Here is a 16,131-nt window from a genome sequence, read left to right as displayed (position 1 = left end):
CTTGTCTCAATAAAGTGGATTAAGATCAGTAAAGTTGTCTTGCTTGTTTCAATTACAGTGTCAATTTGATTGTTCACACGGTAACACAAAACTGCTAATTTTGGCACATTTGATTTGTGACTTTGTCTCATTCTCATTAACGTGGTCAAGTCCAGCAACATGTAATCATTGCAAGTTTGATATCATTTTGAAGAGGAACATGTCAGCTTTGCAATGATATATACCATACACAAATAGAGTATTAAATAATAAAAAAATATACTGGATTGAAAAAAGTTTCCTTACTTTTTGTGAGCAGTTTAGTTGAGTTCAGAATATGGAACAATTATTTTTGTAATGCTTTTTCAAAATTTCTATGGTTGCTATAAGAATCCTGAGGAGCTGTTGGATGGTATTTATTTAAGTTTGGGGGAAAATATTTCAAACACCCTTTCTACCATTAAAAACATGTATGGGGACAGCAATCTCCAAGACAGGCACTGATGGGCTAAGCAGCTGTATTTTCCTAACCCCAGGCTAAATTGGGCGCCAAAGTCTGCGATTCAACTTTGAGGTGTTGATAGATGCCCCAGTACAGGAGAAACTGAAATAGCATGTCCAGTGGGTTTTTTTTTTTTTTTTTCATGGTTTTTCTTCTTCTCCAGATGTGGCAGATTAAAAACCAATAAGTCGGGGACAGCTGTCAATGTGGTGACTTCATCCAGTGTAATAACTTGCAAATGCGGATGTCAGTACATATTTAATGTTTCCGTCTGGTCTGTGTCAAAGTGTGCTGACCCATTTATTTCATATCCTTTGATTTGAGTGTTCCGTTTTACGCGCTCAACATTTTATTAATGGTTTAAAGCGGTCATAATTTCTCAACAATTGTCTTCCAAGCAAACTGATGGAGCAGGATACCAATCAAAGACGATTGTGGAAGAGTATCTTTTGCTGGTATAACCTTTATCTTGTAGGCCAAATGTGGTTATTATGCTTAGCTACTTTCTTTATTTGTAGCAGCTCTATGAAATAGGACCCTGTCCATAGCAACATTATTTGTTTTAAAATATTTATATTGTGTTGAATGTCAACAGAAATAAGCAAAAGCAGAACAAGTGCGAAAACTAATATCGCACACTTTAAGTAGAAGTGCTTGTCAACCCACCACTTAAAGGAACACGTTGCCTTGGATCGGACGAGTTGGTCTATAAAAAGCGTTTGAAACCGTTTGTTATGAAATGTATATGGTTAGAAAGATGTTTTAAAAGTAGAATATAATGATCCACACAAGTATCTCTCAAAATTGCACGGTTTTCTTTTTACATCGCGAACTATCACGGTCGGCCATTTATGGGGGTCAAAATTTTGACTCCCATAAATGGCCGACCGTGTTATTGGACGAGGTAAAAAGAAAACCACGCAATTTCGAGGCATATTTGTGTAGATCATTGTATTCTACTTTTACATCATCTTTTTAACCATATGCATTTTATAATAAACGGTCCAAAAACGACCAACTCGACCGATCCAAGGCAACGTGTTCCTTTAATACCATAAGTTTCTGGTTGGGGGAAATGAGCACTCCGCAATATTAAACCTCACACCAGTATACAAATCAAAAAGCTTCTGTCATCTCGCTTAAAGGCAGTGGACACTATTGGTAATTGTCAAATACTAGCCTTCACAGTTTGTGTATCTCAACATTTGCATAAAATAACAAACCTGTGAAAATTTTAGCTCAATCGGCCATCGAACTTGCGAGATAATTATGAAAGAAAAAACGAAAACACGAAGTTGTGTGCGTTTAGATTGTTGATTTCGAGACCTCAAGTTCTAAATCTGAGGTCTCGAAATCAAATTCGTGGAAAATTACTTCTTTCTCGAAAACTATGGCATTTCAGAGAGAGCCGTTTCTCACAATGTTTTATTCCATCAACCTCTCCCCATGACTCATTACCAAGAAAGGTTTTATGCTAAAAATTATTTTGAGCAATTACCAATAGTGTCCACTGCCTTTAAGGAACTAGAACGTGAAAAATAATATTAAAACAATATTCAAACAAGGAAGTAATTTTATTTTCTGTGGACATTTATGTTGTGTCCTAGTGTCCTATAACAGTTTATTCTAACTTTTAAGGCTATTTTTATTCCTTTTTCGGGGGTCTTAACTTTAAAGTGACAACATAACTTTGTCAGAGTGATGATAAAGTTAAACAAGAGGGGGACCTAAACCTGGAAACTGATCGCTTTAAAAAAAGTAGATCATAAACATTTCACAACACTACTTTAGTGTCGTTAAAGTGACAAAATTGGCTGTTTAAAGACATTGATTAAAGTGACAAACCCAAACAACAGCTAGGCAAAAATTGTCAGTTAATGTTTTCACTGAGCAAACAACACTAACATACTTTACACTCCTAAGAAGATGACAGCCCTGTAGTTTGCACGTGGCTCTATCACTGGCGGTTAAAGGCACCGGACTCATCAAGCTCTGGTGTTCCTGATCAGCAGACATGTGTGGGTTCGAGTCCCAGTCGCGACACCTTTAACCTGAAGAGACAATTGTCTCGTCCTTCGGATGGGACGTAAAGCCGTTGGTTCCGTGTTTTTCTGCAACGCATTCAACAAAGGACACAGTACACTTACCGAACAGAGAAGGAGTTCGCCCCGGTGTTCCTGGTCTGATTGGCTGCCTATTGCACCACAGCACATTGTAATCCATCGGGTGCTACCTCATAATTCAAAAGTACAGTCCCTTCATACCTTGCAGGAAAATATCGTTTTGTTGAAGCGCCCTCAGCGTCACATGAGTGACGGATATAAGCGCTAAATAAGATAATAATATAAGCGCTAAATAAGAGGCAAGATTATTCTCATCGTCACACTATAGCCTCTCGCAGAAACAGGAACATGAGGATCACGACCTTAGATTAAAATTATTAAGTAGGTCACTCAACAATCTGTTCAACCTTCAAGGGAAACTAATAGTGAAATCAAAAGTTCTGTTAGAAATTTGAGCTTTGTTTCGCATGACATTTCATCCACATGTTTATACTTATACTGGTTCTCTCAACAAAATGCATGTGATGGTTGACTATATCCCATTACCTCATAGTCTCATTTTCAGCCGCAACTGAATGTTATTGGTCGATGGAAAATCTCACACAGATTAATCTGTACCTGGGAAACAAGGACTGCAGTCTAAGGTGTCTTTTGTTTGCTTTCTATAGTCTGATTAGTCTAGAATGGTAGTGTTAACCCAGTCAAATATATTGTGAGCATTGTATGGATACATCGATACATTGTTGTCTCTCCCGGTGAGCTGATGGTTGTGAAAAGAAGCAGGCAAGGAAGGTTTGATTTTGGAGTCTCGATCACTTCAAAGGCACTATCAAGATTTGAGAATCTTTGTAAACTGTCGCACTTCACTCCTTGACGCAAGTAACTTCCCACAAACCGAACAAAAAGATTGTTGCTATTCCTGATCGTGTGGGTAAAAACCGCCAAACATTGTTCTCCGACCTATATTGCAACATTATCCTTAATCAGCCTTCTCCACAAAACTTATCAACCAAGAATGGAGAATGGCGACACAACGACACCGTTATCGGCGAATTTTACACCGGGAACGACTTTCGATGAAGATTTGACCACTGATATGATGGATCGGAAGTCAACTGAACTGGAGTTCAGCTTCGAGGATCACACACAGCGAGCCATCGTCGGCAGTGTGTTCTGCCTCGTGGCCGCAGCAGGTCTGGTAGGAAACAGCTTGGTGATTCTGGCCGTTGTCTTATCCCAGAAGCTTCAGACCCGCACCAATGCCTTCGTCGTCAACCTCGCCACAACCGACTTGATAACCTGTTTCGGTATCATCTTCAGTGCCGTGACGCTGTTCAGCAAGGCCGGGCTGCCCATACCAGAGTCCGTATGCTCCATTGCGGGTGCTGTCACTTTTCTCGGCGGTGCATGCAGCATCCTGACATTGGCTGCAATTGCAATTAACAGATTTGTGCTGATCACCAAGTCCCGTGAAACTTACTGGTCTATGTACACAACCAAGAAGACAGCGGCCATGTTGGTATTTATATGGGCGTACGCGTTGTCCGTTTGTAGTTTGCCATTCTTTGGGATTAGTAAATGGGGCTATTCGGACAGATACAAGTTCTGTATCAAAGACGACTCAGCCCCAAACAGTGGTCTATACTCTGTTTTATACTCGGCTCTTGTATACCCCGTTCCCTTGATCATCTTGATCGTGTGTTACTACAGGATCTACCGCCACGTCACAAACCAGTTAAAGACATTGAAGGAGACTGGCATTGAGATGGACAATACCTCAACGTCTTGTAGTGAGAGCATCAGAGAGCTCCACAGAGAACCAGTGAATTACAGCAACAGACAGGTTGAGATCACCAAGAATCTCTTCTACGTACTGTGCGCCTTTATCGTGTGTCTCGCCCCCTTCGCTGTAGCTCTGGCGATACCTGCAAGTGAGCCGGCCATCCCGTGGACTGGCATGATTGCCTCCTTCAACAGCGCCGTCAACCCGGTCATCTATGGGGTGAAACACCCGCACTTCAAGGAGGTGTTCCGTCACATTCTCCGGTGTCGGTACCACATGATTCCGGAACCATCTCGCTTTCTCCAGGCGATGAGATCGCAATCGAACTAACATTTTGTTGTTTCACACTTCTTCGCCGATGGACGCCCGAACTTTCCCCTTGTGTATACAAAACCACTTTCTTTTTAGTTTTGCATGTTTATTTCCATGTTTGTAACAGTATTCGTGAAGGCCTATACATCACTTTTATAAAGTTTCCTTTTTATTTTCATTGCGATCATTATGCATGTTTTGTCATTGCGATCTTCTCGACCATGCGGTTGGTTAACGAAATAACGTGACTCGCAAGACTTCCGAGGATTAGCCATTGCAATACAATATTATTATGAATGTACGTTGCGTAACAAGAATAAGTAGTGTAGTTTCAGTGTATTATGGGGTGTCACAATTTCGACACTCAGAGTGCCGCAGAAGAAAAGAAACACAGCTGAGTGACCTTGGCTTTCAATATTGCAAGCTACCAAACTAGTCATTGAGAAAGTATAAGTTTTTAGTCATATTTCATATGAAATCAATATACAAGATTAATTGTATAAAAAAAAAATAACAGCTGCGCAAGTACTGAAACGTTTACCATGTGTTTTCTAATTCTTCATTATCAAACACTGACAGAAAATCTAACCGTGCATTTATAGTAAATTTACATATTTTATGCTTTCCTCTTGGTTTTAGTAAAGATAAAACAACTCTAATGCTCATAATATTTTTTTTTGTCTGTATGCAGTAAGCTTATAATATGAAATTATGTTTGTGGTTTTCAACACACACTCTAAATGCAGATGAGTGAAAAATTACTCTTTGAAGAGCCATGTTGGGGAAAACTTCTTTTCGAGTAGTTCCACTCTTTGAGATTGAAGTTTGCATCTTTTTGAGTGATTTTTCACTCTGTCCTTGAGTGAAACCCCTCTAAAAGAGTGAAATATCCACAACTCTTTTTAAAGAGCCATAATGAGGGACAACTCGAAATGTAAAGAGTGGTGTTTTCACTCTTTTACATTTAGAGAGCACACCACCACCAATGCCAGCAGCAATTTGTTGTCTTATCATTAGTTGAACTCGGGATAGTATACACATAATGAATGTTTATGAGTGCAATGGTGCGAATTATGTTCATGAGTTGAAAGCTGGAATGTTCTATTCAACGAGGAGGAGCCGAGTTGAATGGAACATTCCAGCTTTCAACGAATGAACATATTCGCACCATTTCACGAATGAAAAATATTCATTATTTGTGTTATATAACATCCAAGTAGATCTTTGTCATTTTGATTGAAAGATACAAACAAAACAAACAAAGCGTAGGCCTCCATTTTTTAATTGTAGAAGACGAATGCTAGTAGTAATTTTACTAATATGCCTTGCTGCGTTACCGAAGACACGCGCACGCAGTGATGTTTTTACTCAGCTTTTTCGTTCCATCCGCTGGCAGCGTGCAATGGTACTTTTCGGATGGAACGAAAAAGCATGGTGAGTGACTCAGCATGCAATGGTACTTTTATTTGCTATCACGTGACGGACAATCCTCCAATCAATTGGCAAGGATCTGCTTGGGTGTTTATAACATATTTTATTGTTTATTATGCATTTCCGCATGCAATTGATATTTCAAACCATAAGCAGTTTCACTCCTCTACTGGTGAGTTAAATATACCTCCTCCGGATGTTACCTCCATTTGTACCATATAACTGTTGTTATTTAAAGGCAGTGGACACTATTGGTAATTACTCAAAATAATTATTAGCATAAAACCTTACTTGGTGACGAGTAATGGGGAGAGGTTGATGGTATACTACATTGTGAGAGACGGTAGTTTTTGAGAAAGAAGTAATTTTCCACGAATTTGATTTCGAGACCAATTATATTTTGAGGTCTGAAAATCAAGCATCTGAAAGCACACAACTTTATGTGACAAAGGTGTTTTTTCTTTCATTATTATCTCGAAATTTCGACGACCAATTGAGTTCAAATTTTCACAGGTTTGTTATTTGATGCTTATGTTGAGATACACCAAGTGAAAGCCTGGTCTTTGACAATTACCAATTGTGTACAGTGTCTTTAATGTATGTTCACGTTGTGGGAATGGAAACAAAAACCAAACAAGCAAACAAACAAACAAACAAACTGTGCCTTCAGCAAGTCAAAACTCATCTCATTTAACAAAACGTGTCATGCACTGGTCACGGGTTACATGGTCTGCCACTGCGACACAAAGCATCAACAAAATGAATCATAAGCAACGTCATTGACCTTGACAAACATGGATAATGACACAATATCAAAAGTCATTATTGTGTTCCAAAGTGTGTCACTGGATCGGGCGTGTAAGTCGGTGGATCATTTTATTTATCGGTGTATATTATCTAGTGAAACCGTGGGTTGGCATTGAACACAACACGTATCACACTACAGTGCCATTTCAGCTCCAGCCTCGCGTTGACAGTTGTGAACAATATTACATGTAAGGTGGTGATAATCATTAAACATTTCCCAAAATGTGTCAACTGAAAAAAACGATTGTATAAAAGAACTTAATTTAATTTAAAACCTCTTAAACGATGGTATAAGAATTTAATTTAATTTGCAAACCTCTTAAACGATGGTATACGAAGTTGCTTAACTTAATCTAAAACCTCGTACAGGGATGTTATAGAGTTGGTATAGAAGAAACAAACCGTGAAGATCACAGATTTACATACAACTTACACGGCCTAATAATGATGACAGTGGTAATATTTCTGTCTGAAATGTTTCTGTCTGAAATGTCATCATATTTGATGAGAAATAAACGGTTTTATTTTATCCTCAGCATAGTTAAACAAGTTTGATTAAAAGCAGTTTGAGTTTGTGTGTATTGTTTATGTTGTGAAACACTGTGTGTGTGTCTATTTAATATTTCAGTGATGTCTTCCCTTTGGACTAAAACATTTATCCTGTGAGGAACATTCATAAACACTGCCATTTCTTCGGACGAGCCTTTTACTTCTGTGCCCAAGGTAGCTCTGGAGCTCCTTGAAAAATCACTAGTATTTACTTGCATTTTGTAGTATATTCTCCGTTTTATTCATATGGAAGTAAGTAAGTGCTAAAATTAAAAGAATTTACTTTTTGGTAAAAGTAGATACTTTTAGCATTTTAGTAAATACTTTTAAGTAATAGTTTTTACTTCCTTTTATTCATATGGATGGTAGTAAATACTTGAAATTTTCAAGTAAAAGTAAGTACTACTTTTTATTCATACGACCCATTATATTTATATGCACAATCAGTAAAAAGCTTCTTTAAAAAGATTAGTCTTAAGGACAGATTAAAAAATATCGAGGCTGCCAGCACTCCTAATATGAGGGGGGGAGTTTGTTCCAGAGGTGGGGAGCACTATATTCAAAGGCCCTGTCCCCGAGAGCGGCCTTACTACAACCAACAGGGTGACCAAGAAAAATACCATTACCAGAACTGCGGAGGCCTTAGCGAGATAGGGGTTTGATGGAAACAAGCCGAATTAAATACTGAGGAGCTAGATTATGAAGAATTTTGTAAGTGATCATTAAAATTTTAAATTCAATTCTAAACCGAACAGGGAGCCAATGTAAATCCATAAGTAATGGAGAAATGTGGCAATATTGGAAAGCATTACAGCCCAGCCTGGCACAGGCATTTTGCACTCTCTGGAGTAGTTTAATCCTTGGGTAAGCCATATAGAAAAGACTATTACAGTAATCTAGTCTAATCCACAAATAATGTACAGGACTGGTAAGTATAGACACATCCTTGTTTAATTTAAATCTGACGGCTTACACATTTTTTGAAGTTCATACTGGAACTTTTTGATGCTGAATGCTTTCCGCTGTTACTCAGCCTTATTCGAGAAAACTGTATCTAAGAAAAAACAAAAAAACAAAAACAGCTGAGTTCGGTCACTGTCTCTTTTTTCAACTAGTTCACTCAACGGATTAGGCCCAAATTTCAACATATTACATCATTGTTTTCATATAGACCTAGTTTATCATACAAACCACTACCACAGTGTGCGACTTTTTTTGTCAGATCTCAAATATGATTTAAAATACTTTTAAAGGCACTGGCCAAGACACCTTCGGCTGTATAATTTTAGTTCCACAATTAAACTGATCAAATAAAAAGAAAGGCAGCCAGCCTGTAATACCGAGGCCGAGCTTGACCTTTGAATTAAATTGAACGAGCAGAAAATTAATCAATTTATCAATTATCAACGTTTCGAATAGACCTCATTTTTACAGGATAGCAAAATTAATCACGCCTTACAATAATTATCCTTTTGAGTTTCTCCAGAGAAAATACAAAAACAAAGGTTTTTTCCGAAACACGGGTTGCTGTTTCAACCTGCATCAACATGCCATGATTAGCCAATCAACAATAGCCACCGTCAGAACGCCATGCTAATTAGCTAATCAGTTTTAGCCACGCCACCACAGCAGACCCCAGCTCTCAATTTCCAATTGATTTCACCTTAGAGTGACACCATGTAAAATTGATGTGATATCCTCGACTGTCTAGTACTTGGTGTTTGCTTGAACTCTTGTAGTTTCCGGACTTCATCGACAAGTTGATGCCCTTGTCGGACATTAGAGCATCGGACAATAGAGCAGGAAATAAATAACTGTACAGGTGTACAGGTAGATACAAAGTACGGAGTAGGAATCCTTCGTATAGGGGACTGCTCGTGGGGGCCAGCGGAGCACCGTCCCCAACGACCCTGCACAGAAGACGCGGTCCACACGACCAAGAGGGCGGGCGGGGGACCCTTGCCCGCCTGGAACAGAACTTGACTGGAGTGTATGCTTTCAACTGAGCTTAAGTAAATGAACATCGGCAACTATGGAGGAGGCATGGTTTTGCTCCCCAAAACATACATCACTAGCCGCAGCATGTATTGTGTTCCTTTTCTTGAGCATACCAATTACATCTTCAGAAATACTGTCATGTGATCATCAATTAGAGAGAGAGTTTCTGTCTGCCGAAAATAAAGAATTGCGGCAAGTTTCCTACCGGCAGACTGTTACACGATCTCATGTTCAATGTGTGAGTTATTGCCATGCTGATCCACAGTGCCTATCAGTCAATTACAACATTGACACTGACTTGTGTGATCTGAATAATGCTACCAGGGCTCGGTATCCTGACCACTTCATTACACACTATGGGAGTGTGTACTTTGATGCCGATGTAGACACGCCTCTCCTCTCTCTGCCTGACCCCAAACCCTCTACACCACCTGATACATCAACCCCAATTCGGCATAGTAACAGCAGTTGCAAGAAGTTACTTCAGGCAGGTCATAGCGAGAATGGTATCTTCACAATATTTCCCGCTGGCTTTAGTGATGGCTGAGGGTGTACTGCGACATGGAGACTGATCGCGGGGGATGGATCGTCATCCAGAGGCGTCAAGACGGTAGCGTGGACTTTTACCGCAACTGGACTGACTATCGTGTTGGTTTCGGTGACTTGGACGGTGAGTTCTGGCTCGGGAACGATCACCTCCGTAATCTGACTGAGACTGTAGGAATGTGGCAGTTGAGATTTGACTTAGAAAACTGGTTTGGCGAGAAAGCATGGTCAGAGTATGGAGGTTTCCGTATTTCTGGAGAAAACTTTCGGCTTAATGTGGACTGGTACAACCAAAACAGCACTGCAGGGGATTCTATCCTACATGTCGACGAGCAGTACAAACACGATGGCATGATGTTCTCCACGAAAGACAAGAAACATGACAACGACGACACTGGTTGTGCCGTAAAGTACCATGGGGCGTGGTGGTACAACGACTGCTCTAAGTGTGATCTGAACGGTAGGTATTACCCAGGTAGGACAACCGATGCCGATGTTACGCGGCGGGATTATGTAAGATGGAACACCTGGAACAATAAGGATGTAGCGCACTATGAGCACTCAAAAGGGGGGGGGGCTGGTCTGTAACAAATCTGCTGTGAAGCTTCTACTGATGTTGAAACTGGTTTATTTTGTTTCAAATCACCGTGAAAACTGTAACAAGATGAATAACAGAAAACAAATTACCATTTGATAAGTAACAATAAGAAGGTATGCATTCATCATAACATACTACTAAAAACTGTATTTATAATGCACCTAGCATTAGTCAGTTGGAAATTAAGTTCCCTAATACAGTGTAGAAATAAACGTCTGCATTGAACCTACGAGTTCTACAACCATCTTAATGACTTGACCTTTTCAATCATTTAAACACACCGTGTATAGTCCTAAATTAACATAATAACAACATAATCCTCACCGTTCACGCCTGAGACCAGCTGATAAACTTCCAGCATTCAACCCTGATCACTTAATGACTACTTCGACTCTATTTAGCCTAGACGAAATGAAATACAAATCTAGAATCATTTTTATGCAATGAAACAATGCAATGCTATGACCAGTAGCAAAATAAACATGCACATGAACTCTCAAACCCCTAGAAAATAGACACAAATTTCTGTATAAACAGTAAAGAATTGTAATGCAATTGATAATATAACAATATCCATGAAATAGTAGATATCAAATAAGAACCTTCTCTTACCCATAAACACGATTCAAAAGGGGGCAAGTAGCCAAAAACGTTCATCCAAAACTAACGGAAAGTTAATGTTTACAACCTTCAAGTATGACAAAAAATATAAACCCATGATTACGAGAGGGCGCTAGACATAGACTTCCTTAAGTCGAGTGAATGATTAAGCTAATGCGCCAAGCCGCCAGTTACACTCCCACCAGTTACTTAACTGATTTATGATTTCCAAAACTAAAATTCCTAACTGCGAAATAAATCATAAGTAACTCTTTACAATAGGTGTTAAACAACTAGGTTATAAACAACAACTCAACAAAGAATCAATTCCAAAATGTCACTGTCCAGAGGGGTACGACCTAAGTGCTTTCCAGAAGGAGTACTAGCTTCTGCACCGGGCGTTCTAGGAAAGTTAGCTTCACTTCACGCTTCCCTTGTTGATTGAGCTTCCTTGTCCCAACTTGGACTTTGGCTTTCCTCACTAAGTTGTCCTTGTCTTTGGCAGCTACTACTACTACACCCATGGGCCATCTGTTACGAGCCACCTCTGGTTCCAGTATGAGGACGATGTCTCCAACCTCAATGTTTCTTCTTGGCTTGGCCCAGCACTGTCTGCGATTTATGTTCTGAAGATACTCTTTTCGCCACCTACTCCAGAATTGTTCTGTAAGGTACTGCACTCTCCTCCATCTCTTCCGAAGGTACATGTCTTGTGGTACAAATTTACCCGGAGGTGGCAGTGGTACGTGGGATTTCATTGTGACGAGATGATTTGGCGTCAAAGGCTCTACACTGGTTGGATCATAGATGGTGTCGACTGCTAGAGGACGGCTGTTTACAATAGCCATCGCTTCGTAAAACAGTGTTCGAAGTGACGAGTCATCCAATCTTCCAGGACATAGTGCAACTACTCCGCTAAGGACATTTCTGATTGTCCTAATTTGACGTTCCCATACTCCACCGACATGGCTGGAACAGGGAGCATTCATGAGAAAGTCACAGTCTTGGTTTGCTAGGTAGGCCTCCACTCTATCTGCATCAAGCTCCTTCAAGGCTGAATGTAGTTCATGTTTTGCACCAACAAAGTTGCTGCCTTGATCCGACCTGATTTGACGAACCTTTCCTCTTATAGCGATAAAACATCGCAGTCCGTTGATGAAGGCATCAGTGGATAGATCATCAAGCAACTCCACGTGAACTGCTCTTGAGCATAGACAGGTGAACAGTAGGCCGTATCTCTTGAAGTTCTTGCGACCTTGCTTGGTTATAAAAGGACCAAAACAGTCCATGCCGCAATACGAGAATGGTGGAGATGATTCCACACGATCCTCAGGTAGATCCGCCATCTTCTGTTCTTGAGTGGGTCGTCGATTTCTCCTGCAGATCACACATTTACGAATAAGACTCGATATTAGACCGCCACCGCAGATGATCCAAAACCCATTGGCTCTAAGTTCATTCAGAGTAATTCCACGTCCTTGATGATGAACTTTCTCATGGAAGTGAGCGGCGATCAGTCGAGAAATGTGACTGTCCTTTGGAAGTATTACTGGGTGTTTGACGGAGAGAGGTAGTGAGGAATTCCTGAGGCGACCTCCCACGCACAGAATCCCAGAGTCATCGGTGAAGGGATCAAGATCTTTACTGGGGGGTCTCTCCTTAAACTCAAACTTCTGCACCAACTTAACCAGGAATAAGGCCGATTCCTTTCGTTCTTCAACACTGCTCATATTGCTATCTGTATCTCCCTTTGCTCTTCTACGAAGTCTAGCAATAGCTCGAACCAACACAGGCCAGCTGGAGAATTTGGACAGTAGTGGTAGGAGAAATGGATCATTTGACTCCATTGTGGTTGTGCTGAGTACTGTCGATTTCTTTATTTCTGGATCCTCAAGTGACAGTTCAGTTGTCGATTGTGTCGGGATCTTGAACTTTGGGCTCCACAGGAAATCAGGACCCGTGTACCAGGATGACTCCTGAAGAGCTGTTGCAGTGAGCCCTCTTGAAGCATGGTCAGCAGGATTAGAACTAGACTCAATGTAGAACCACTGACCAACATCTGTACTCTCTCTGATCATTTGCACACGGTTGGCCACAAATGTATGGAAGCGTCGCGCTTCATTGTTGATGTATCCTAGGACTACCTTAGAATCAGTCCAGAAGATTTCTTCACCCTTTGGCAGGTGGAGCTCCTCCTTCAGAATTTGACTTATTTTCACCGATACAACAGCTGCAGTCAACTCCAGGCGGGGAATTGTTGTGATCTTGGTTGGAGCGACTCGCGACTTGCCCATCAGAAGTGTACAGCATACTCTGTCCTGATGATCCTGAATTCTGAGATAGGAACATTGGCCATAACCCAAAGTGCTGGCATCTGAAAAGTGGTGCAACTGAGTAGACTTAACCTCACCAAATTGACTCGGCTTTAGGCAGCGTGGAATTCGGATCGCTGCAATTTTCGGAAGGTCTGACATCCACTTCTCCCACCGTGGTCCTAACTCTGCAGGCAGAGGATCATCCCATCCAGTCCCATTGCGACACATATGTTGCAGCAGCAATTTGCCTGTGAGAACGAATGGAGCTAACAGTCCAAGAGGGTCGTAAACTGACGCAACTAACGACAAAATTCCTCGACGAGTAAAAGTTGCCTCCTTGGTCTCAATCTTGAAGAAGAATTCATCATTCTCCACATCCCACTGTATCCCCAGTGTGGTGGACAGGGGGAGCTCATCCTTGTTAAGGTCTACTTCCTTAACTGATGCAGCACGTTCCTTTAGAGGGACCGATTCCAGTACTTCTCTACTATTGGAGATGAACTTATGTAGGTGAATGCCGCCTTTGCTACACAACTCTCTGGCTTCATCAATGAGTTGGATTGCCTCATTGTTGGTCTCAGTACTGATCAGTCCATCATCTACGTAGAAGTGATGTCTGATGAACGGGGCTGCGGAGGGGAACTCTTTCTCGTACTTCTTAGACAAATACTTAAGACCATAGTTTGCGCAACCTGGTGATGAAGTAGCTCCGAATAAGTGGACCTTCATCCTATACTCTGTCGGCTCTCGTGTGAGGTTCCCATCCTTCCACCAAAGAAATCGCAAGTAATCTCTGTCTTCGGGTCTGACGATGAATTGATGGAACATCCTTTCAATGTCGCAGAATATGGCTACCTGATGAATCCTAAATCGACTCAATACTCCCACCAAGGCATTCGTCAAGTCGGGGCCACTCAGTAGATGATCATTCAGGGATGTACCCCGGTGCTGACTTGAACAGTCGAACACAACTCGTATCTTGTTTGGCTTCTTTGGGTGGTAAACACCGTGGTGGGGAATATACCACACTTCGCCCTCCTTCACATCAGACTGGGCTTCCTCTGCATCACCATTAGCGATGACATCCTGAACAAAGCTGACATAATCATCTTTATATTTCTTGTCTCTTTCGAACTTGCGTTTGAGATGGCTGAGACGGAGAGATGCCTGAGCTTTGTTAACCGGTAGACATGGACGAGAGCGGAATGGCAGGGGCATTTGCAGATGACCATCCTTAAGCTGCGTGATGGAAGACTCTAGGATGTGCAAAAATTGGAGATCTTCCTGTGACACTTTGGCCCCTTTGTCGTCTGAGAAGTCCCTTTCAAGCACTGACAAAATGCTCCTGAAAACAGCGGGGCTCTCTTTAGACATCACTCTATGGCACATGGTTGTAACTCTAGATCGGCCTCCCACCACTGACCACCCAAGATCGGTCTTCACGGCATAAGGCTGGTTATGTTGACCAGTCACAGTCTCTCTGGGTGTAAGGGCTTCTGGACAATTAAACCCTATCAGCATACCAATTTCACAGTCTTGCATAGGTGAAATTTCTCCAGCAATCGGCTCAAGGTGAGACCACATCATGGCAGTTTGAGTAGTTGGAATGAGTGACCTTTCAGCAGGAATGAAGTCTCTGGTGTATACCTTTGGGACGGAAATGACCTTGCTTGAATGCAGACCTCTAACTGTGATTTCTTTAAGGAGACTGCATTCTGATACTGTTGAACTCCCAGTCATTGTTGCTAATTTCAGCTGAACTGGTTGCCCTTTGATTCCAAGACTCTCTGCCGTAGAATTCAGAATAAAGGATGCGTCACTCTGTGTATCCAACATGGCATAGGTGAGAACTTCACGAGCTGGATCCGAGGTAGCAGCTACCCACACTGGTACTATCATAGACGTACATGTTGTGCCATCTCCCTTGTTTGTGACGCATGACACAGCAGAGACGTGTTTTTCATTCGTCTCCTTAGCGGGTATCTTATATTGTAGCGGTTTATCATAATGGAGAGCAGTCGGGTGAGATCGCTTGCACTTCGCACATGTGGATCGCCGCTTACAGTTTTTGGAGTAGTGACCCTTTCTCAAACATCCGAAGCAGAGACTATTTTCTTGAATGAACTTTGTCTTTTCCTCCATAGACTTGTCTCCGAACTTTGAGCACTTGTGGATGGAGTGAGTGCCATCGCAAAATGCGCAGGGGGGAGGAGGGTTGGCTTGGTTGGTAGATGCCTGAGATTGAGGAGTGGTTGAAGGAGATGGTGCGATTGGATTAGATGCTTGTGTTACCATAACTTGATGTTTTGGTTTGTCTTGTCGTGCTTCCTTCCTTTTACTCTCCTGAAACTTTAACCCAAATGGCGATGTGATCGGGTTACAGGCTACCTCAGCTTCTTCTGCTACAAAGTCACAGAAAACCTTAAAGGAAGGATACCCCTGCTTCTTCAGTGAAGTAGTCACCCGACGATTCCATCGGTTCCCGACCCATGCAGGTAGTTTAATTGCCATTTTTCTATTCTCTTCACAGTCATCTAAGATGGATAAACCCTTGACATGTGGTATGGCATCATTGCAAGCTGAGAGAAAGTCAGAATAGTCTCGAAGTGCCTTGGCATCATTATCTTCCACCTTTGGCCAGTGAGCAA

The 16,131-nt window shown here is 41.4% G+C and overlaps 3 protein-coding genes across 3 annotated transcripts in view; 1 reads left to right on the top strand and 2 right to left on the bottom strand.

Annotated features, from left to right (window-relative positions):
• LOC139941823 (gamma-aminobutyric acid type B receptor subunit 2-like) overlaps positions 1–16,131 on the bottom strand; it is an 89,522-nt gene that overhangs the window by 53,483 nt on the left and 19,908 nt on the right. The gene's annotated exons all lie outside the window — the stretch shown is intronic.
• LOC139941835 (melanopsin-like) lies at positions 3,245–5,684 on the top strand. Its single transcript, XM_071938460.1, has one exon. It carries the CDS (start codon positions 3,560–3,562, stop codon positions 4,655–4,657), a length of 1,098 nt encoding a protein of 365 aa, XP_071794561.1. The 5' UTR covers positions 3,245–3,559; the 3' UTR covers positions 4,658–5,684.
• LOC139942257 (uncharacterized) lies at positions 10,529–15,453 on the bottom strand. Its single transcript, XM_071939048.1, has 2 exons — positions 11,181–15,453; positions 10,529–10,970 (listed from the first exon to the last, which is right to left on the bottom strand). The coding sequence occupies exon 1, from the start codon at positions 15,380–15,382 to the stop codon at positions 11,528–11,530; it is 3,855 nt and encodes a 1,284-aa protein (XP_071795149.1). The 5' UTR covers positions 15,383–15,453; the 3' UTR covers positions 10,529–10,970; positions 11,181–11,527.

The sequence above is a fragment of the Asterias amurensis genome, chromosome 9 (genome assembly GCF_032118995.1).
Source record: "Asterias amurensis chromosome 9, ASM3211899v1".
Lineage (NCBI taxonomy): Eukaryota > Metazoa > Echinodermata > Asteroidea > Forcipulatida > Asteriidae > Asterias > Asterias amurensis.
Note: the sequence above shows the minus strand (reverse complement) of the source record. Positions and strands in the feature narration are given on the sequence as shown.